The 19,963-nt window shown below is 29.1% G+C and overlaps 3 protein-coding genes across 10 annotated transcripts in view; 1 reads left to right on the top strand and 2 right to left on the bottom strand.

Annotated features, from left to right (window-relative positions):
* Positions 1-9,197, top strand: part of LOC107441910 (uncharacterized) — a 68,897-nt gene extending 59,700 nt beyond the window's left edge. For all 8 annotated transcript variants that reach the window (XM_087160783.1, XM_087160782.1, XM_087160781.1 and 5 more), the window contains exons 16-18: positions 6,155-6,322; positions 7,685-7,777; positions 8,845-9,197. In XM_087160783.1, coding sequence (XP_087016909.1) covers positions 6,155-6,322; positions 7,685-7,777; positions 8,845-8,961 — 378 coding nt within the window. In that variant the 3' untranslated portion in view covers positions 8,962-9,197. The remainder of the gene's footprint in view (positions 1-6,154; positions 6,323-7,684; positions 7,778-8,844) is intronic.
* A 5,840-nt stretch (positions 9,198-15,037) lies between these two features.
* Positions 15,038-18,596, bottom strand: LOC122272852 (uncharacterized). Its single transcript, XM_043056881.3, has one exon. It carries the CDS (start codon positions 17,471-17,473, stop codon positions 15,896-15,898), a length of 1,578 nt encoding a protein of 525 aa, XP_042912815.2. The 5' UTR covers positions 17,474-18,596; the 3' UTR covers positions 15,038-15,895.
* LOC147810805 (uncharacterized) lies at positions 15,539-15,886 on the bottom strand (the record flags this gene model as incomplete). The annotated part of the gene is made up of 1 exon (XM_087162092.1): positions 15,539-15,886. A coding segment is annotated over one exon (348 nt), but the record flags the coding sequence as incomplete, so codon positions are not given.
* Positions 18,597-19,963: the final 1,367 nt, after the last annotated feature.

Below are 19,963 nucleotides of genomic sequence, written 5' to 3'. Positions count from 1 at the left end.
TAAATGATAGAATTCACTAAAAGTATATAAATATGTAATAAATAAGATAATTTTGTGATAAAAATGATAAATAAGGTTTATCTATTGTCAATACATTGGTCATTCTCATTTACACCTGAAAAAATAGCCAAAAAACACAATTTTTGTAACTGGGCGGGGCTACCCGAAATCCAATTTTTTTGTAAATTTGTAATTACTAGAATACTTTTTTACATACAAACTTCTTTCTTTGTGCAGATTAAACTTAAGACTACATACTTTAATGCTGTATGTATAAAAAAAATTATTTTTTTAGTATTAAAATGAAGTTTAATCGAAACATTCAATCAATTTTTCTTAATTTCATGACTTCTGTATTCAACATATTTTCAAAACTATTGCTTACCATGTTACCAGCTGCATAAATACTTGAAACTTTGAAAATAATCTTTTTTTAATATAACAATTAATGTCCGATGGCCCATTGACTTGAAAAAATATTCTATACACATGAAATTGACTGTGGGCGGGGGTACCCGCTGGGCGGTGCTACCCGACTCTCCCCTATATATATATATATATATATATATAGCACAATAAAGACAAAAAGGATAATGAGAAAAATGAAGAAAATTAATAAGTTTTATTTATTGTGCATAAGCTGCAAGTATAGAGAACTCATAAAATAAGTTAAAAATTGAGAGAAAACAGGGAAATTATTAAAGGTTAATGAAAAGAGAAGAAAAATTATTTTTAAAAAATGTATTAAAAAGCTGGAAAACAAAAAAATGACAAGATATCCCTTCACTACTTTTTGCGAATATAATCGCGTGAGCTGATGAAGATATTATATAGTTTCATTTTTTTTTGTTTTTTGACTTTTTAATATCCAGAAATCATCAATTTAAAAAGTTTTCAATTTGTTTTTAAATCCTGTTTAAATTTTGTATTGGCTCTCATAGTATTAAAATTTGTTTTAACTATATTGCTGTATTAATGAGTGCCAGTTAGCAAAATTACAATAGTTACTTTGAGTGAAATAAATTACACTTTTATACAAAAATATACTTTTTAAATGAGATTTTAAAATCTTATAATTCTTGTAGATTTTTCAGAATGCAAATGAAGGAGAACAAAGTGAAAATTTATTACAGTTGTACTAAATAAATTTTCTTTAGAGGAGAGTCGGGTAGCACCGCCCAGCGGGTACCCCCGCCCACAGTCAATTTCATGTGTATAGAATATTTTTTCAAGTCAATGGGCCATCGGACATTAATTGTTATATTAAAAAAAGATTATTTTCAAAGTTTCAAGTATTTATGCAGCTGGTAACATGGTAAGCAATAGTTTTGAAAATATGTTGAATACAGAAGCAGGGTGGCCACTTGAATCAGATTTCAAATTTCCCTGATTTTTCCAGGTTTTCCAGATAAAAATCTTAAAAATTCCAGGTTTTTGTTTCTTTTTTCTTATAAAGTATAGGATGTGTACAAGAAAAGTGTCTATATTATAAAATATTTTATTCAAAATGTTACTTTTTTAACATATACTTGAAAAAAATAATTTATTTTGACAATTTTCAAAATTTTTTATTTATTTTTTAATCTTTTGGTAAAAAATTTTGAATCAAAAATCATATATTGACCAACAAAGGAGCCTTTTTTTAAAATTAAAATATGTTATAAGAGGTTAAAATGAAATAGAAAAAATTGCCATTAATGCAACAATTGTAACAATTTGTCGACAAACATTGCTGTTAGCGATTGTAAAAAAATGTGTGATTTGTTGGTTTGCTCAGAAAAAATAATTCACAGATTTCTTTGAATGGGAGTAGAAAAAGAAAAAGAGTGCGATATAAAATCTATTATCATAAAATTTAACCAACTAATTTTTGGAGAATTTTATAAAGTTAAAAATACAAAAACATTTTGTCAAAATCGAGAAAAAAAATAACCACCAAAGCATCGGAACAAACTTGAGCCATAAATGGATTCAGCACAAAGACAGTATTTAAAAATAGAAGCTAATATCCTAAATCTTTTTCCACCTACACCAGAATCTTTCCTAAATTGCACAGTCCCATAGCGGTCAAAGGTTTCTGCATTCGTTTAGCAACAGTAGGAGAATTTTATGTGGCATTCTAGTTTAACAGCTGTAATGGAGCAAATTTTGATGCAAGCAAAGTATTGCTAAGTTGATGATATTTCAACTGTTTGGCGATACATTTCCGTTAAAAAAAAGTGGGTATAATGGAGTAAATAATTTAAATTAAGAAAATTAGCAAAGAATTTAAATTAGTGAAATTAAAAAAATTATCAAAGAAAAATTTCCAGCTTTTCTTTAAAATTCCCTGATTTTTTCCAGGTTTTTATCCAAATTTCCCTGATATTTCCAGATTTTTTCCAGTATAAAAAAATTCCCTGATAATTCCAGGTTTTCAAGGTTTTCCAGGTGGGTGGCCGCCCTGAGAAGTCATGAAATTAAGAAAAATTGATTGAATGTTTCGATTAAACTAAAAAAATAACATTTTAATACTAAAAAAATAATTTTTTTTATACATACAGCATTAAAGTATGTAGTCTTAAGTTTAATCTGCACAAAGAAAGAAGTTTGTATGTAAAAAAGTATTCTAGTAATTACAAATTTACAAAAAAATTGGATTTCGGGTAGCCCCGCCCAGTTACAAAAATTGTGTTTTTTGGCTATTTTTTCAGGTGTAAATGAGAATGACCAATGTATTGACAATAGATAAACCTTATTTATCATTTTTATCACAAAATTATCTTATTTATTACATATTTATATACTTTTAGTGAATTCTATCATTTAATAACAACACATGTCATACTTTTTATCATTATTAATGTATATTAATATATTATAATATTAATATATATTTATATTAAATATTTAATGAAAATAATTTAATTTAAGTAACAATAATTAATAACAATAGTTGTTTTTCAATATAAACTTATTTGGTTGATCTCTTCTTATAAACATAATATAAAATACTTCTTATAAAATTACAAATTCACTTTGTATTTTGATTGCATTCAAATGCTTCTGTTGATTGATTCGTTAACAAATGAGTGAAAATAAATAAGTAAGCAAATAGCTTATCATAATATTTATGATTTCTTGATATTAAATTTAATTTGGATATATCCAGGGATGAGATTAGCCAAAAGGCAAAAAAGCTGAATTTCCACGATCATAAATTTTACGCAAGCGCAACCCTTTGATAATAAATTCCAGACAGTTTAAGGTAATAAATAATGTGTTGACATACAATTTTGTACTAATCTATTATTATATAAATGATTACATTGCTACTTAACATTTAGTGAAAATAAAAATTACCAGTTGAAAAAATAAAGCTGGGAATTATAATTTTCCTCAGTTCACATAAGAGACAATTATTACTTGAAAAACTACCTGGTTTAGCAAATTAAAACTACTGAGAATATACATTAATATTTCATTTCTTTTAATAAATACTGTTATGTGATTTATAGCAAATATATCAGTAATATTACTTTTTAAATTATATTGGGGAAAAAACTTTAACAATGGACCGAATCATTATGTTAATATTATAGTCTAATCTAACTAGAGCCCTTTGAAACATATCAATAACAGTGAAGTAGAAATATATAGTAACTCCTTAACATACAAAAATTGCTATTTTAGTTTGAAAAATTACATGACAATCAGTAACTATTTAGATAATTGTTTTTTGTTTGATAAGAATTTTGCCTTTTATAGCATAAATAACAGCAATTATAAATAAAATTTTGATGATGAGTTAATTAACTCTTTTTCCAAAAAAAAAAAAAAAAATTAAATTAAATCCCTTTTTAAGTGATTGCTTTTGTTTGCTATATCTTTTATGTTTGCTATATTTAGTCGTTAGTCCATCTTCAAACATCTTGTGACAAATCCTATTTTTTCTTCTTTGCAAGCACAGAATGTAAGTTTTGAATATATTCCCTTCCAGTTTCTCTGATGTTGTAACACTTACATATACTAATAATCGTCGTTAGAAAAACAGTCACCTTTATAGTAACTAATTTAAAAAAATAATTTACTTCTTACAAGAATCGCGATAGTTGATTTTAAAATAGCGTGAATATGAATAACAATTATGGATTTTGAAATCACATGAATATGAAACTAGATATACGATTTTGAAAATGAGGAAATACAAACTGGGATATAGAATTTTTAAAATGCGTAAATACAAATCACGATTCATACTTTTTAGATTGCGTAAATACGAATCATGATGCGTAATTTTTAGATTGCATAAATAAGAGTTATGATGCATAATTTTCAGAATGCGTGAATGCGAATCCCAATGCCTTATTTTAAAATCACGTATAAATACGAAAATCAATGTTTGATATTATAAACCGCATGAGCAAATCAAGACATTAATTTTAAACTTGCGTGAATACGAATCGCTATATAGGTTTTTAAAAAGGCGTAAATACGAATCACAATATCGGATTTTTAAATCTCGTAAATAAGAATCGCAACATACAATATTCAAATCGAGTGAATAAGAATCGTAACACGCAAATATGAAAAGCTATGTTTGATATTAAAATCGTGTGAATAAGAATGGAGATATTAGCAGATTCCAGGCTTGGGACCTCTAAAAGGCTTGTCAGAAGCAGCGTCGCTTGTACTACAAAAATCGGATCTATCGGGAGGGCGGGTAAAAAATTCGGAAAATCTTATCAGCTGCTGTAGTAAAAGGGGAGAAAATAGCTATAATAAATAAAAATAAGAAAGGATTGCTAGCTATGTAATTTGAATTTTCTGTTTCTCTTTGAAAATCGGTGAATTTTCTAAAAAAGCGGAATACTTATAAAAAAAGTGAAATTTTTAGAAAAATCTGAATTTTTGATAAAAAAAAAAAACTGAAATTCAAGAGTTAAAAGTGAAAAAAGCGGAAATCCGCTAAAAAGCGGAAAAATCTCATCCCTGTATATCAATTACCAATATGTTTTAATATTATATGAAACATAAATTTATCTATTTAAAAATGCAAAAATTTATATATTTAAAAATGCAAATTAAATATTTTTAAAATGTAATTGATATATCCTAATTAAATTTAATATGAAGAAATCATAAATATTATAAGCTATTTGCTTACTTATTTGTGAACGAATCAATCTACAGAAGCATTTGAATGCAATTAAAATACAAAGTGAATTTGTAATTTTATAAAAAGTATTTTATATTAAGTTTATAAGAAGAGATCAACTAAATAAGTTTATATAGAAAAACAACTATTGTTATTAATTATTGTTACTTAAATTAAATTATTTTCGTTAATTATTTAATATAAATATATATTAATATACATTAATAATGATAAAAAGTATGACATTTGTTGTTATTAAATGATAGAATTCACTAAAAGTATATAAATATGTAATAAATAAAATAATTTTGTGATAAAAATGATAAATGAGGTTTATCTATTGTCGATACATTGGTCATTGTCATTTACACCTGAAAAATAGCCAAAAAACCCAATTTTTGTAACTGGGCGGGGCTACCCGACACATCTTGAAAGGAGCTAAAAAACATGTTTTTTTAAATTTCTATTTTTTTAAGCTAAACTATTCTTTTTTTGGTTTATTCTTTTTGCATAATTTAACTAGATGGTAAAACAATAGAAACATACAAAAATATTGATTATTACTCAATATTATACAGAAATATAAGCAAAACTCCTTAGGTGGGCGGGGCTACCCGACTCTCCCCTATATATCTTTTTTTTTTAAATCAACAAAAAAAAAATTTGAAATTAATTTTGATTTCTTTTTAGTTTGCTTTTCAGTTTAATAAATTTGAGCTGTACCTCTACATGCATTAAACAATTTTTAATTCAGTAATAGAGTTACAAATGCATACTTTATTGATTTATTTTAATAGTATTTCAATTATAATTATTCTATAAATTTTAACTTAAGTTCTTAATGTATATCTTTAAAAAAAAACCTGATTTAATTCTGATTATGAATCATGTTTATAATTGGACTTCTATAATTAGTTAAACAAACCCATGGAGAATAACCAATTTTTCCTATGTGACATATTTTTTGCATTATTAAAAGTAGCTTAGTTTTTAAAATCACGATGAATTTATCTTTAGCCTGAAATGCAACCTGGAAAGTGCTGGGCATTTAAAGGCAGCCAAGGTTTTTTGGTGATACAATTATCATATACAATACAAGTGACTGGATTCACCATGGAACACATACCTCTCTCTTTGTCTCCTTCAGGATCTATTGACAGTGCACCTAAAGGTTTCCAAGTTTGGGTAAGATTTCATTCACAAATACTGGTGTAAATTTTTCGAAAATCAAAAGAAAATTCTGAAATAAATATTTATATTCATAGAGAGGATGAAATAAATATTTATATTCATCTTGTCCTTTTTTATCCCTTAGGGATAATAATTTACTTGTTGGATTATAGCTCTTTATAGTAATTATAATGCCGAAAACAAAATTTCTTTTAAATTTTATCTTTAAAAGAGAAGAATGGGGATTAACAATATAACAGAAGTATCACACAATCCAAGAATTACCAGAATAGCATAATGGTATAATTTAGCGAGCATATTTAAAGATATAGATGAGTCTTCGTGCAAGTTTTTGCATTCATATGGTGTTTTTTCATGGAAAACTAATAAAGATTCCTAAACTAAATTCACTAAAAATACATGCCTGCTATAAATAGTAAAAGCGTTTAAATTAACTCTCTATATATTAATATTTACTCTCTCATTTATATTTCAAATAAACCAAAAACTATTACACTTTTCTTGCTTTTTAATGAAATTTTGTAGAGTTCAGCGAAATATATTGCATCCGAAGTGATACCTAATTTTGATAACCATAAACGTTAACTCCTTAATTTAATAATAAAAAAAATTACTTTTTTTTTAAAAATATTATCATGATACATTTGTTTGAGAGCATTTTTATATCTAGAACAATATGTTTTAAAAAAGTTATTTAGAAAAATTTATACTAATTTTAGAACTATACCCACTTTACCCCCCTCTAGAGTAAAGTAGTTATATCAAAACATGCTCTTTTGAATGCATTACTATAAGAAAACAATAAAACAAAATGAATAAGTTATGCCTCATATTTGATCTATGTGAATTCAATGTATATAAAACACTTTCCCCCACCTGATCCTATAAAATATCTGTCCTGGGCTAACTCTGTAGTATTCTGAATCTAATGGTAACAAAGATAAATACTTCAGTTCTTATACTAATAAATAAATTTAAATCTCATTTAGCTAATTATAGCTATTTAATTTCAAAATTTGATGGATAATAAACTAACCAAAAGAAATTAAATTAAAAGAATGTGTATTTCTCTTTTCCTCAAAACGTTTTACATTTGTACTTTTAAGTATTTGTTGCAAATTAGATATTAAGATCCCAGAAGATTTATATAAAAATTGCAATAGTTAAATTTATTGAACTTTTTAGAAATGAAATTAAAAATGGTATCACATAAATAAATTAATAAAAGAAAAACACTTTCCAGCACATTTCCTTTAGTTATGACTTGCATAAAAACCCTATTAAACTGATATTTTGTAAATAAGTATGAAATAAGTATTTTATTTCAGGTATATATTTATAAGTATTTTATTTCAGGGTCTAGTTTCGGAGAAAGATAATGAAGGAAAATTACTTGGTGATTATATCTTTGACCAATATGAAGATTCTCTTCAATATTTTCCTGCGCAGGTAACTATAAGACTCAACCTTTGTTAAAATTATTATCTTTTACAGATTACAATAAATGTTTTGTATTTTATTTTTCTAAGTATCTTCATAGTTTTGTAGCAGTTATTTTTCATTTATATTTTATAGGCATTAAGTTTTAATTTTTCGTGATAAAAATAAGTTACCACAATAGGCATTATATCATTATTTAATTGCATGAATTTAGGGATGTCGCTAGAGAAATCTTCATTTTCTATTCTTATAAGGGAAATTTATATATATATATATATATAGTTCAAAATGAAGATAAAACAAAGGAAAATTATAGACATATTAAAAAAAGGGGGAAAATAATAATTAAAAAAATAACAAACTGATTTTAAAAAAAAAGATGAAATTTTATCTAAAAAAAACTAAGAAAAAAAAGAGAGATAATCATTTCATCAGCCCACACGATTATATCCACAAATATATATATATTTAGCCAAATACATTTCTGGTTGACCCTTGATTTTCTGAAATACTTTTCACCAAAGTTTTCTTTTTCCAAATATTTTAAAATGCTTTCTTAACCTCATATCCTTAAAAGATTCTCATTAATTTTTTATGAATAAGAAAGATATTATCATTTTTGAAAAGAAATCACCTGAATCATGACAGCTAAAATATGCGTTCAGAGAAAAGGTCTTTCCTTAAGATTGGATTAAACTTTATAATTATTCGGCCTCAAAAGAAACTTGTACTTTTTAGTAGTTAATCTAAATAATAATGTTGCATTATGTGATAATTTGAAAAATGTAAAAATACAAGAGCATCGGGCGATATATCAGAAGAGGAAATTGTACAAAGAATTTCTACACAATGCAATTTCAAATGAAAAAGCAAATATGGTGACTTATGAAGAAATAACTTTTAAATAATAGCCGGATACACTCTGGGGAACCTGCTTAACACATGAAAAAATTTTATGATTTTAAATGCATGGAAGTTGTTAGGGGTTTCTCTTAGAGTTAAAAGTGTTGAGGTTTGACTGTATATTTTTACTCGCTTGTAACTTCATAATCACTTTATATACTGTTTAATTTCAGACTACATATAGTGATGCTTTTTCTTTTGTGGAGTTGAAAATTCTTAGCAATTGGGGAAACATGGAATACACCTGTCTCTACCGATTTAGGGTACACGGAAAACAACCAAAGCTTTAAACTGTGATATGGATGTGCGGTGAACTGTCCCAGTGTGCCATAAATTTTATACTTATTATTTTGTATAGAGAAAGAGTTTTTATTGTTTGTAAAATAATGTACAGAATATTTTGTTATGCAAATTGTAGTAATTATAAAATCAATGTTTTCAGAGTAACTTTGTTGCTTTTTGTAATTTTAAAATTTATTGCTTGAAAAACATTTTATTTCTATATCAATAAAACCTTAAGTAAAAATTTTTTCAATTCATTTGTATTAAGATTAAAGGCCTTTTTTGTTCTTATTGTGAACACAAAACTGCTTAGGGCTAACATAAACAAAAGTTTACAAATTTGTTATTTTTGAAACTAAGACATGTGTTGCAAAAAATTATACACGAATTTTTTAAAAAAAAATGTATAAATTTTTTTTTTTCACCAGTAGCTATGATGTTTTTGGCATCTATGGTTCATAAACTTAAGACATATTTCCATGAAAAAAAATCTAATGGTTTAAGGCCCAGAGATTTTGTAAGCCATTAAATTAAGCACAAACTATTTGTGATTAAGACACTGTTTATGAACTATCAATACTGAAAACTCTGCAAGAACTTGCAGAAGGCTTGGTATGAACTTGATTACAGATAAGATACAGCAAAAGGGTTACACATCATTTATTTGTAACTGAAAAAACATAGGTACATTTTTCTTAAGTTTAGTGTATCATTTATTGCCTCATATTTTGTTTTAATAGTTTCAGAGTAATAAATTTCAAAAATTTGTTTATTCATTTGCTCATTTAATCATTCATTTGTGTAATATCCTTGTGCTAAAGAGTGTAAAATAAAGGGAAATTTTTTTTTTTACATCTCGGGAAAACGGTGGTGCTTTTTTCCTAACCTATATGCCCACTCCAAAGGGGTGCGTATAGGTTAGTTCGCAACCCCTGTCATTTTTCTTTGGACAGAGTATAAAATTTACTAAGCCATCAAGCTAACCGTGGAAGGTTTCCGTGTTTTCTATCCACGTAACACAAATGCAGGTTATTTTCAGCGGAATCTCCTCTCTGAAAGAAAATTTCTCCCAATTCTTGATCCAGGGGTTCTCTTGTCTTCTGAATTAGGTTTAAAATTACAAGGCTAAGGAATTGAACATTAGTAGTTGTAACTGAAATTAGAGTCGGTTGTTCAACCCCAGTGATGGCTGGTCGATACAATTTCCGCTCCCGTCTGGCACCAACCACATTGCTGACATAAAATATCCTCAGTGGTGGACGCATTATAGGTTAGAGTCCCCTTGCCGTCAGGCTAACAGAGGGAGTTTTTAAGGTTTTCCTCTTCAAGTAATGTAAATGTAGGTTAGTTCCATCAGAAGTCTTCCACGATGGCAAATTTCTCCCAATACTTGATCTAGGAGTTCCCTTACCTTCTTCGTAAACCAAAATTTGGGTTGAATTGGCAACGACGGTTATGAAATAAAATGATATCAAACTGGTTTAAGTTTTCAATTCCGTTTGTCTTAGTAGTGATTCTTAAGTTTTCCAAATAGTTTTTTCATGTTCTCTTAAACAGTAGTTTGCTTAAATGGTACTTAAATAATAGTAGCACCTAATTTGAAAATTGTTTTTAAATTTAATTCTTTTAAGACGATTCTAAAATTATCGATGAGGACGAACACTCTGCATAGTATCAAGATGTTTCAGTTTTCATAATAATGCATTGAATGTTAGTAAAAGATATTGACTACATTGTGAAATGTAATTATTTCATGTTTAATGTCATGTTTTCATCATACATTAAGAAAAAGTTACTTTTACCAATCTATATATATATATATATATACAACTTTTTCCTCAAGTAACTTGAAATTAACAGTCCAAGTATGGTCCCCCCCCAATAAATTTTATCTAACAACGTCAATGGTTCATGCTGCTGCGAACGTCGTCGAATTGTTTGTGCAGACACTTGTTGTCTTGCAAATGACCCCATCTTCTCGGCTGTTAGTGGTTTGGGGCCACTGAGATCCTGCATGGCGTTCCATGCGACCGTCGTGAACCCATCGATTTCATATAACTGCTAACAGTCATGGGATCTCGACCAACGAGAGCAGCAATACTTCGGTATGATGAACAGCAATCCTGGTAGGCCACAATTCAAACTTGGATATGTGTAGGTAGGCATTTATTCTTCTTACACGAGGCATAACATAAACTCTTTTAGAACAATGCTCAAATTCAATTTTTGTATGAGAAACTTACTGTCAAATCTCTTTTATACACATTGTAGGTATCTCTTACAGCCGCCTGCTTTGCATGAATGCATTGATAAGCTAATCATTTGCATACCACAACATGCTTTATCTGTCCCACAAATTTCATGTTTGTCGCCTAACTGATATGGTCAGTAGTGTAGAAAAAACTTAATGGCCAGTAGTGTAGTAGGAGGGGTTTTTTTTAATTTAAAAAAATTTTTATTCCCTGAAAGTACTCTTTTTAAACTAATGAATATTTTGAAATATGAGATATTCATTAAAAGCTTTATAACCAATTTAACTTTTTAGGATTATTTTCAACCAATTTCAATTAAGAAACCCCTGTAATGATATGATAGCTGTTACAGTATTAAAATGAATTCTTAAATATTTTTTTAACCATTTATTTCCCATGCATGAGAACCCCCACATTTACGACAATCATAGCGCTTCACAAAATTTTACCTCATGTAGTTAGTGTTTGTGGGTATAACTTGAGTTGATTCAGTAAATTGCAAGAAACCCTAAATTATTATTTAACACTGAAGCAAGTATTCTCAATTACTAAAATTTATGTCCGTAAGTCTATATATAAATGGGCATATAATTAAGTTTCAATAATATTAAAAGGAACTAAAAATAGTATGGTAAACACTTTAAAGATCTTTACCAGTCATCAACTTTTAGTCTTTAAAATGTAGAACTCCGGACTTATGGACAGAATAAATTTTAAATTGGAAACCCTTTTTTTAAAAAAAAAATAAGAGGGATGTCGTATCCTACTTATAGCCTAGTGTTATGATATTGTATATAGTCATGGCTATTTTTTGCTAGTTTCTGTTCAATTCTACATTGCCTTAATATGGATTTTAAAATTTAAAAAAAATATATAGAATAAAATTTTATCTGCTTAAAACTAAATAATGTATTATTGATTCTGATAGATACTTTATTTATTTTAAATCTTTTATTTCCTAATTCATTTTAAAAACATTGAAAAATTAATTCTAGTAACAGTTTTAAGACATTGTATAAAACATTCTGATAAGATATAACTTTTATGATAAACAATTTTAAATTGTATCAAATACTAGTAAAACTTGATAAAAATAATTTTTATAAAAAAAAATTTTTCTTGGTAGTTATAATATGCAAGCATTATTCTGAAAATGTTTACTACAGATAGCTGTCAAACAGAATGTCGTATTAAGAAAACTTAACATTCAGCCAATTATAGTTAAGTCCCTATTACTAAGTCTCATGATATTGAATGTCTTATATCAGTTCTGTCCAACTGAATTGAAAGAAACAAATATTGTTCCTCTTCACAAACAGATTTTATATGAAACGCTCTGGACAAGATAGTTAAAATACTTTTTGATAAAAATTGTTAAATAAAGTTACCAGGGATCTGTCTAGGTTTTTCTGAGAGGTACCTATTTTGGGAAAATTTAGACATTAATTTGTGAAAAATTAAAAATTGTATTAAAAAATCAACACAAAAATATGGATTTATCATTTCTTAAGGGATACAAAAATAAAATTTCAAGGAAAAGGTTTAAACTACCTAAAAAGTTCTACCGTTTTTCCTAAAGTGAATGGACAGACTCCTTCGGCCTGGACAGACTCCAGGTTACACAATGTAATTATGAAAATTATTGTGAACATTAAACATTATCTGTATAAACTTAGAAAAATAATAAAGTTAGTCAGCAGTATGGACAGAGCAGTGAGCATAAAAATCCTTAACAGGGATTCTACTTGACACCGTATTCACCATGGAAACAAACCCACATGTTTTATGATTCCAAAATTTCATTTCACTATGTACGTAACTGCTTGTCAGTTAGACCCAACTAACTTTAACCTCAAGATTTCCCCGGTTTGAGTAACCGCAGGTGCGCAGTAGGCGAATTTTTATTTGTTTATGTTTTCAAAATTAACACTTTTGATGTTCAGTGTGGTCAATTTATAACTAGATGTAACTATAATTAATTTATATCAAATAAATGCTTATTAATAAAATGAAAACTAAATTTTACTGGGTTAATATCTTCTATAGAAGATATTATGTATATTTCTCAAATTATTATTAACAGTCATTGTTGCACTTAAATAATTTTTCACTCGGAAAAAAAAAACGTAGATAATTCAGATTGTGTCCATAATAATAATTCAAATAAATAGTGTAAGTAATAAGATTCTAACTAATTTAGCAAGCTTTTATTTATATTTTTTTAATGAAAAAAAAAACGATGCTTGAAAGAAATTTAAAAAAGAATACAATTCATAAAATTATTATAGATCTTGCCCAAAAATAAATTATAGTATAGAGATGAACAGGCAAAATAATGTGCAATATTTAGATATGAAGATAGCGAATGACATTTTAAATTTTTTTTTCCATAAGTGAATCTATTAATAAAATTAAAAACATTATTTTCAATAAATAATAATAACATTAATTTTAATATACATCAAAAATTATGCTGCAATAAATATTACGTAATCAATACAAATCTTGATGCGAGGTAACATTTTAACTACACAATAATCTGCATCAAACAACTTTAATAACCATTTAGAATTTTATAACCATCAAATAATCAGCTGAATATTTGGATATACAGTAGGGAACCGATTATCCGGAACGATCGGGACCATCGCTATTCCGGATAACAGATTTTTCCGGTTTTCTGAATCGCGACAAAAAGCCGTTTTTTTTTTATTGTTAAACCCAACTAAAAAAAAAAATAGGAAATAATCTTAAAAAGAAGAAAAAACGATGAAGTAATACTGTAATGATTATTTCTAAAATGATGGAAGGGTAAACATCTTTCAAAAAAGAAAGAAAAATCCTAAAATCTTATGAGGAAAAAAAAAATTTTTTTTTAAAAATGGCACGAAAATTTATCGAATTTCGTTCCGGTTTTTTGATTTCCGGATAATGGGTTCTGTACTGTAATAGAATCATTTGGGGGAGATTATTTGCTTAATACTATATGAAGTTAAAATGCTGTCTTTAATTAACATTTTTTTAAATATATGGCCTGGCTACTTTATGACATCTGGGGCATATACAACTGATATATTTCCATTTACAATTATTTAAATAATAAAAATTTTGATTGTATGATTTTTTTAAAAGTTTTGGAATATTTGACTTATCTTATTCATCATATCCCTGACAGTGATTCTCTCTATCATCGGCAGCTGCCAGCACAATTATAGCTTCTTTTGAATAATAGGAATGTATTGATTTATGCTTATCTGAGCTGAGAGGTTTTATTTTATACAATATGATTTTAAGTTTTTAAAAAAGTAAAATTTTTCTCAATGGTTTAAGTTATTGATAAAATGTTAAATATTAAAAATGTGAATAAGAATGATGTTAGCATAATTCTCTTGATCCTTGTTTAAAATAAAAGTATTTTTAATTGAATTTCAGTAATATTTCTGTGTTTGTGTGCAGCTTTATGATATCCGTAATAATAAAATATCTAAATTCATAATAATACAGTACAGAACCCGTTATCCGGAAATCAAAAAAACAAAAAACCGGAACAAAATTCAATAAATTTTCTCGCCATTTAAAAAAAAAAAATTTTTTTTACCTCGTAAGATTTTACGATTTTTCTTTCTTTTTTTAAAGATGTTTACCTTACCATCATTTTGGAAATAATCATTAGTGTATTACTTCATCGTTTTCTTTTATTTTTAAGATTATTTCCAAATTTTTTATTTTTTTACTTGGATTTAACAATAAAAAAAACGGCTTTTTGTAGCGATTCAGAAAACCAGAAAAATCAGTTATCCAGAATAGTGATGGTCCCGACCGTTCCGGATAATCGGTTCCCAACTGTAATATTTAGACCCTTTTGCTCATCCATACAACTCAGTTAGGAAAACAAAACTTAACATATTTTTCATTTGTCCAGTAAAAGAGTAATTCAAATTTAATTACTCAATGCAATCTATTTATAATTCTGTCATAGAAAAATTGTTATAAAAATATCAGCGAAAAATGAAAACAATAACAATTAATAAAGCTGTAAATCTAACACAGGAGTGCAAGTTAACAGCGGGTTCAAAAAACCCCAGTTAGGAAACAGACGGTCCAAAAATAATGAAAAATACACTTTTCGACTCGTGGTCAATATTTCCAAACAGGGGTTTCGGAACTGGGTGTTTCACATTAGGGCAGTGTCAATGGTGAATAGGAGGTTAAGAATTAACTACAAGAATCAGGTGTTACATGAAAAACTCTTACTACATGCAGCACAAGAATAAGGTTTCTCACCAGTGTGAACACGACTGTGTTTAGTCAGATAACTTTTTCGTGAAAAACTCTAATTACACAAACTACAGGAATAAGGATTCTCACCAGTATGAACACGAAAATGCTCAGTCAAATTACTTAATTGCGAAAACTTCTTATTACATATACTGCAGGAATAAGATTTCTCACCAGTGTGAACACAACTCTTCTTAGTCAGATGATTCTTGTATGAAAAACTCTGATCACATAAACTACAAGAATAAGGTTTTTCACCACTGTGAACACGGCTGTGTTTAGTCAGATCACTTTTTTGCGAAAAACTTTCGTTGCATTTACTACAAGAATAAGGTTTTTCACCAGTGTGAACACAAGTGTGTTTAGTCACATCACTTTTTTTTCGAAAAACTATTGTTCCATATACTCAAGACTAAGGTTTCTCACCAGTGTGAACATGACTGTGTTCAGTTAGATGACTTTTTTGCCAAAAACTTTTGTTGCATATACTACAAGAATAAGGTTTCTCACCAGTGTGAACACGATAGTGGATAGTTAGATGACTTTTTTGCGAAAAACTCTTGTTGCATATAGTACAAGAATAAGGTTTCTCACCAGTGTGAACACGATTGTGGTCAGTTAGATGACTTTTCCGAGAAAAACTTTTGGTGCAAATACTACAAGAATAAGGTTTCTCACCAGTGTGAACATGGCTGTGTTCAGTCAGCTTAGCTTTTTTCGAAAAACTCTTGTTGCATATACTAGAAGAATAAGGTTTCCCACCAGTGTGAACACGATGGTGGTTAGTTAGAGTACTATTTCGAGAAAAACTTTTGTTGCAAATACTACAAGAATAAGGTTTCTCACCAGTGTGACCATGACTGTGCTTTGCCAGATGACTTTTTTGCGAAAAACTCTTGTTGCATATAGTACAAGAATAAGGTTTCTCACCAGTGTGAACACGATAGTGGTCAGTTAGAATACTTTTTCGAGAAAAACTTTTGGTGCAAATACTACAAGAATAAGGATTCTCACCAGTGTGAACACGGCTGTGTTCAGTCAGCTTAGCTTTTTTCGAAAAACGCTTGTTGCATATACTACAAGAATAAGGTTTCTCACCAGTGTGAACACGATAGTGGTTAGTTAGAGTTTTTTTCCGAGAAAAACTTTTGTTGCAAATACTACAAGAATAAGGTTTCTCACCAGTGTGAACGCGGCTGTGTTTAGTCAGCTCACTTTTTTGTGAAAAACTCTTGTTGCATATACTACAAGAATAAGGTTTCTCACCAGTGTGAACATGATAGTGGTCAGTTAGAGTACTTTTTCGAGAAAACCTCTGGTTGCATGTGCTACAAGAATAAGGTTTCTCGCCAGTATGAACATAACTGTGTGTAGTCAGATTACTTCTACAGCGAAAACTCTGATTACATAAACTACAAGAATAAGGTTTCTCACCACTGTGAACACGACTGTGTTTAGTCAGATAACTTTTTCGCGAAAAATTCTTGTTGCATATACTACAAGAATAAGGTTTCTCACCAGAGTGAACACGACTGTGTTTAGTCAGATCACTATTTTTTGAAAAACTCTTGTTGCATATACTACAAGAATAAGGTTTCTCACCAGTGTGAACATGATAGTGGTCAGTTAGAGTACTTTTTCGAGAAAAACTTTTGTTGCAAATACTACAAGAATAAGGTTTCTCACCAGAGTGAACACGACTGTGTTTAGTCAGATCACTATTTTTTGAAAAACTCTTGTTGCATATACTACAAGAATAAGGTTTTTCACCAGTGTGAACACGATTGTGGTAAATTAGAATACTTTTTTGCGAAAACCTCTGGTTGCATATGCTACAAGAATAAGGTTTCTCACCAGTATGAACATAACTGTGCGTAGTTAGATTACTTCTACAGCGAAAACTCTGATTACATAAACTACAAGAATAAGGTTTCTCACCAGTGTGAACACGACTGTGTTCAGTTACGTGATTTTTTTCTGAAAAACTCATATTAATAAACAACAAGAATAAGGTTTCTCACCAGTGTGAACATGACTGTGTTTGGTCAGACGACTGATTTGCAAAAAATCTTGTTACATACTAGAATAAAGTTTCTCACCAGTGTGAACACGACTGTGTTCAGTTAGATGACTTTTTTGTGAAAAACTCTTATTACATAAACTACAAGTATCAGGTTTCTCCCCAGTATGAACATAACTATGTGTAGTCAGATTACTTCTATAGGGAAAACTCTTATAACATAAACTACAGGGTAAAAATCCCTCACCAGTGTGAACAGGATTGTGTATACTCAGACGAATTCTTTATGAAAAACTCTTGTTACATATACTACACGAATAAGACTTCACAATAGTATGAACGCAACTATACTTAATCAGATCACTCTTTGATGAAAAGCTCTTATTACTACGAGAATCAGGTTTTTCATTAGTATGAACATCAGCTGTGTTTTGTCAGATTACTGTTGCATGAAAAATTCTCATAGCATATACAACAAAAATAATGTTACATCCCAGTGTGAACATGAACTGTGTTAAGTGTAAGTCCTGTAACTAATATATGAAAAACTCTTGTTACATGTACAACAAGAATGAGGCTTTACACCAGCATGAAAAGTACTATGCTTAGTTAGATCGCTATTGAAAAAGAAAAACTCCTACTACATATAATAAAAGAGAAAGGTTTTTCACTAATATCAACACGACAGTATTCAGGCATATTAATTTTGGTGAAAACTCATGTTACATATATTATAAGAGTTGGATTTTAAACCAGTCAACCATTATTGTGGTCAGTTCGATGACTTTTCTATGAAAAACTCTGATTGCATGTTTCACATAAATAAGTTTAAGACTGTGACATATAAACAAGATCTGAAACAGTTTATAGAAATTACGCTTTCACATTATTTTAAAAAAACTTTTTGTCATTTAATGCTTATAATAATTATTCTTTTCCATTCATTGCCCATGTCTTTTCGACAAACATTGTGTAAGTATCTTGGAGCACACAAACTAAAATCAATGCATATATTTCGCACATATTAAAGCAAGAATTGCTATTTAACATGATGCACAAATTATAAGCTCGGATTGTTTAGATTGTTTGATTGATGATTACTGTCGAGCATTTTCAGAGCTCTGTGCTTGGTTACGCTTATAGCTCGCTTATTGCAGATTGTTTGTTTTGCTCATTTACGTCGCAATAGAGCTGCGCAATGGGCTATTGGCGACGGTCTGGGAAACATCCCGGAGGATGATCCGAAGACATGCCATCACAATTTTGATCCTCTGCGGAGGGGATGGCACCCCCGCTTCGGTAGCCCGACGACCTGCGCGCGAAGTCGAGCACTTTACGGTAGCACAGTTTAACGAGGACCAATACCGCACACCCTCGGTCCCTACGCAGACTGATTCAAGTGGTCACTCACCCGCACACTGACCGCAGCCAGTGATGCTTGACTTCGGTGATCTGTTGGGAATCGTGTCTTAACGATCAGTCCACTGCGGGACTATTGTAGGTTGAAAGATGGGATGAAGCTTATTACACTGTCTTGAATGCCAGCCGTTTTATAACCCTAAACTTTGGCAATCAGCTGAAATGCCAAACACATTTGTTTGGCTGATTGCCAAACAAATGCTATCGCCAAGAGCTTGGATGCAGTGTTGCCAGATTGGGCTACAAGTAGCGGATTGGGCTACTTTTAAAAGTCCCCGCTACTGAAAATTGAATTTTCGCTACTTGCTACTTTTTGGGCTACTTATTATTTTTCGAACGCTACAAATCTTAAATATTCGCTACTTTTTTTCCTTACTGAAATACATATATATATATTAATTTTTTCCCTTCCCATTATAAAATGATTCTGAAAGTTTGCAGCTTCTTTACCATTTTTAAAAAGGACATTTTTGTTGTTGTTACTGAAAACGTTCTCGCTTCAGTTTTGGATTCTTGATATGTTTTACTGATGGAGTCTATAATCTTTCCATGTTTATGTTTCAAATCGTAGACTCAAGAAATCGCAAAGATATATATGGAAAAATGCACGGAGAGTATGATGGAGAAAATGTTTTTTAACTCCAACTATTATTAATCGTTTATCTTCTGGAGAAAAAAAATCACGTTACTCGCTTTGAAACTCAGAAAAATTAAATCCAGAGTCATTTTACCTGATGAATGAAAATAGTTGTTGTGAATGACAATGAGTTTCCAAAAAATATCGTACTGTTAAATGCTTTTTAATGAATTCATTTCACTTTTGTAAATCACGATCTATTCACAGTTGCACGAAAAATAGGAAAATGTTTATATTTCTCTAGAGCAGGGATGGGCAAACTACGGCCCGCGGGCCAACTGTAGCCCGCCGGAAGGTTTTATCCGGCCCGCGGATATAATTTTAATTTGCCGATCAGTGGCAATATACATAAACAATATACATCCATTTTCTTGTCAACTATTTAAAATTATTTCTGTTTTTCC

The sequence above is a fragment of the Parasteatoda tepidariorum genome, chromosome 4 (genome assembly GCF_982258835.1).
Source record: "Parasteatoda tepidariorum strain Cologne lab strain chromosome 4, Ptep-v5.0, whole genome shotgun sequence".
Taxonomy (NCBI): domain Eukaryota; kingdom Metazoa; phylum Arthropoda; class Arachnida; order Araneae; family Theridiidae; genus Parasteatoda; species Parasteatoda tepidariorum.
Note: the sequence above shows the minus strand (reverse complement) of the source record. Positions and strands in the feature narration are given on the sequence as shown.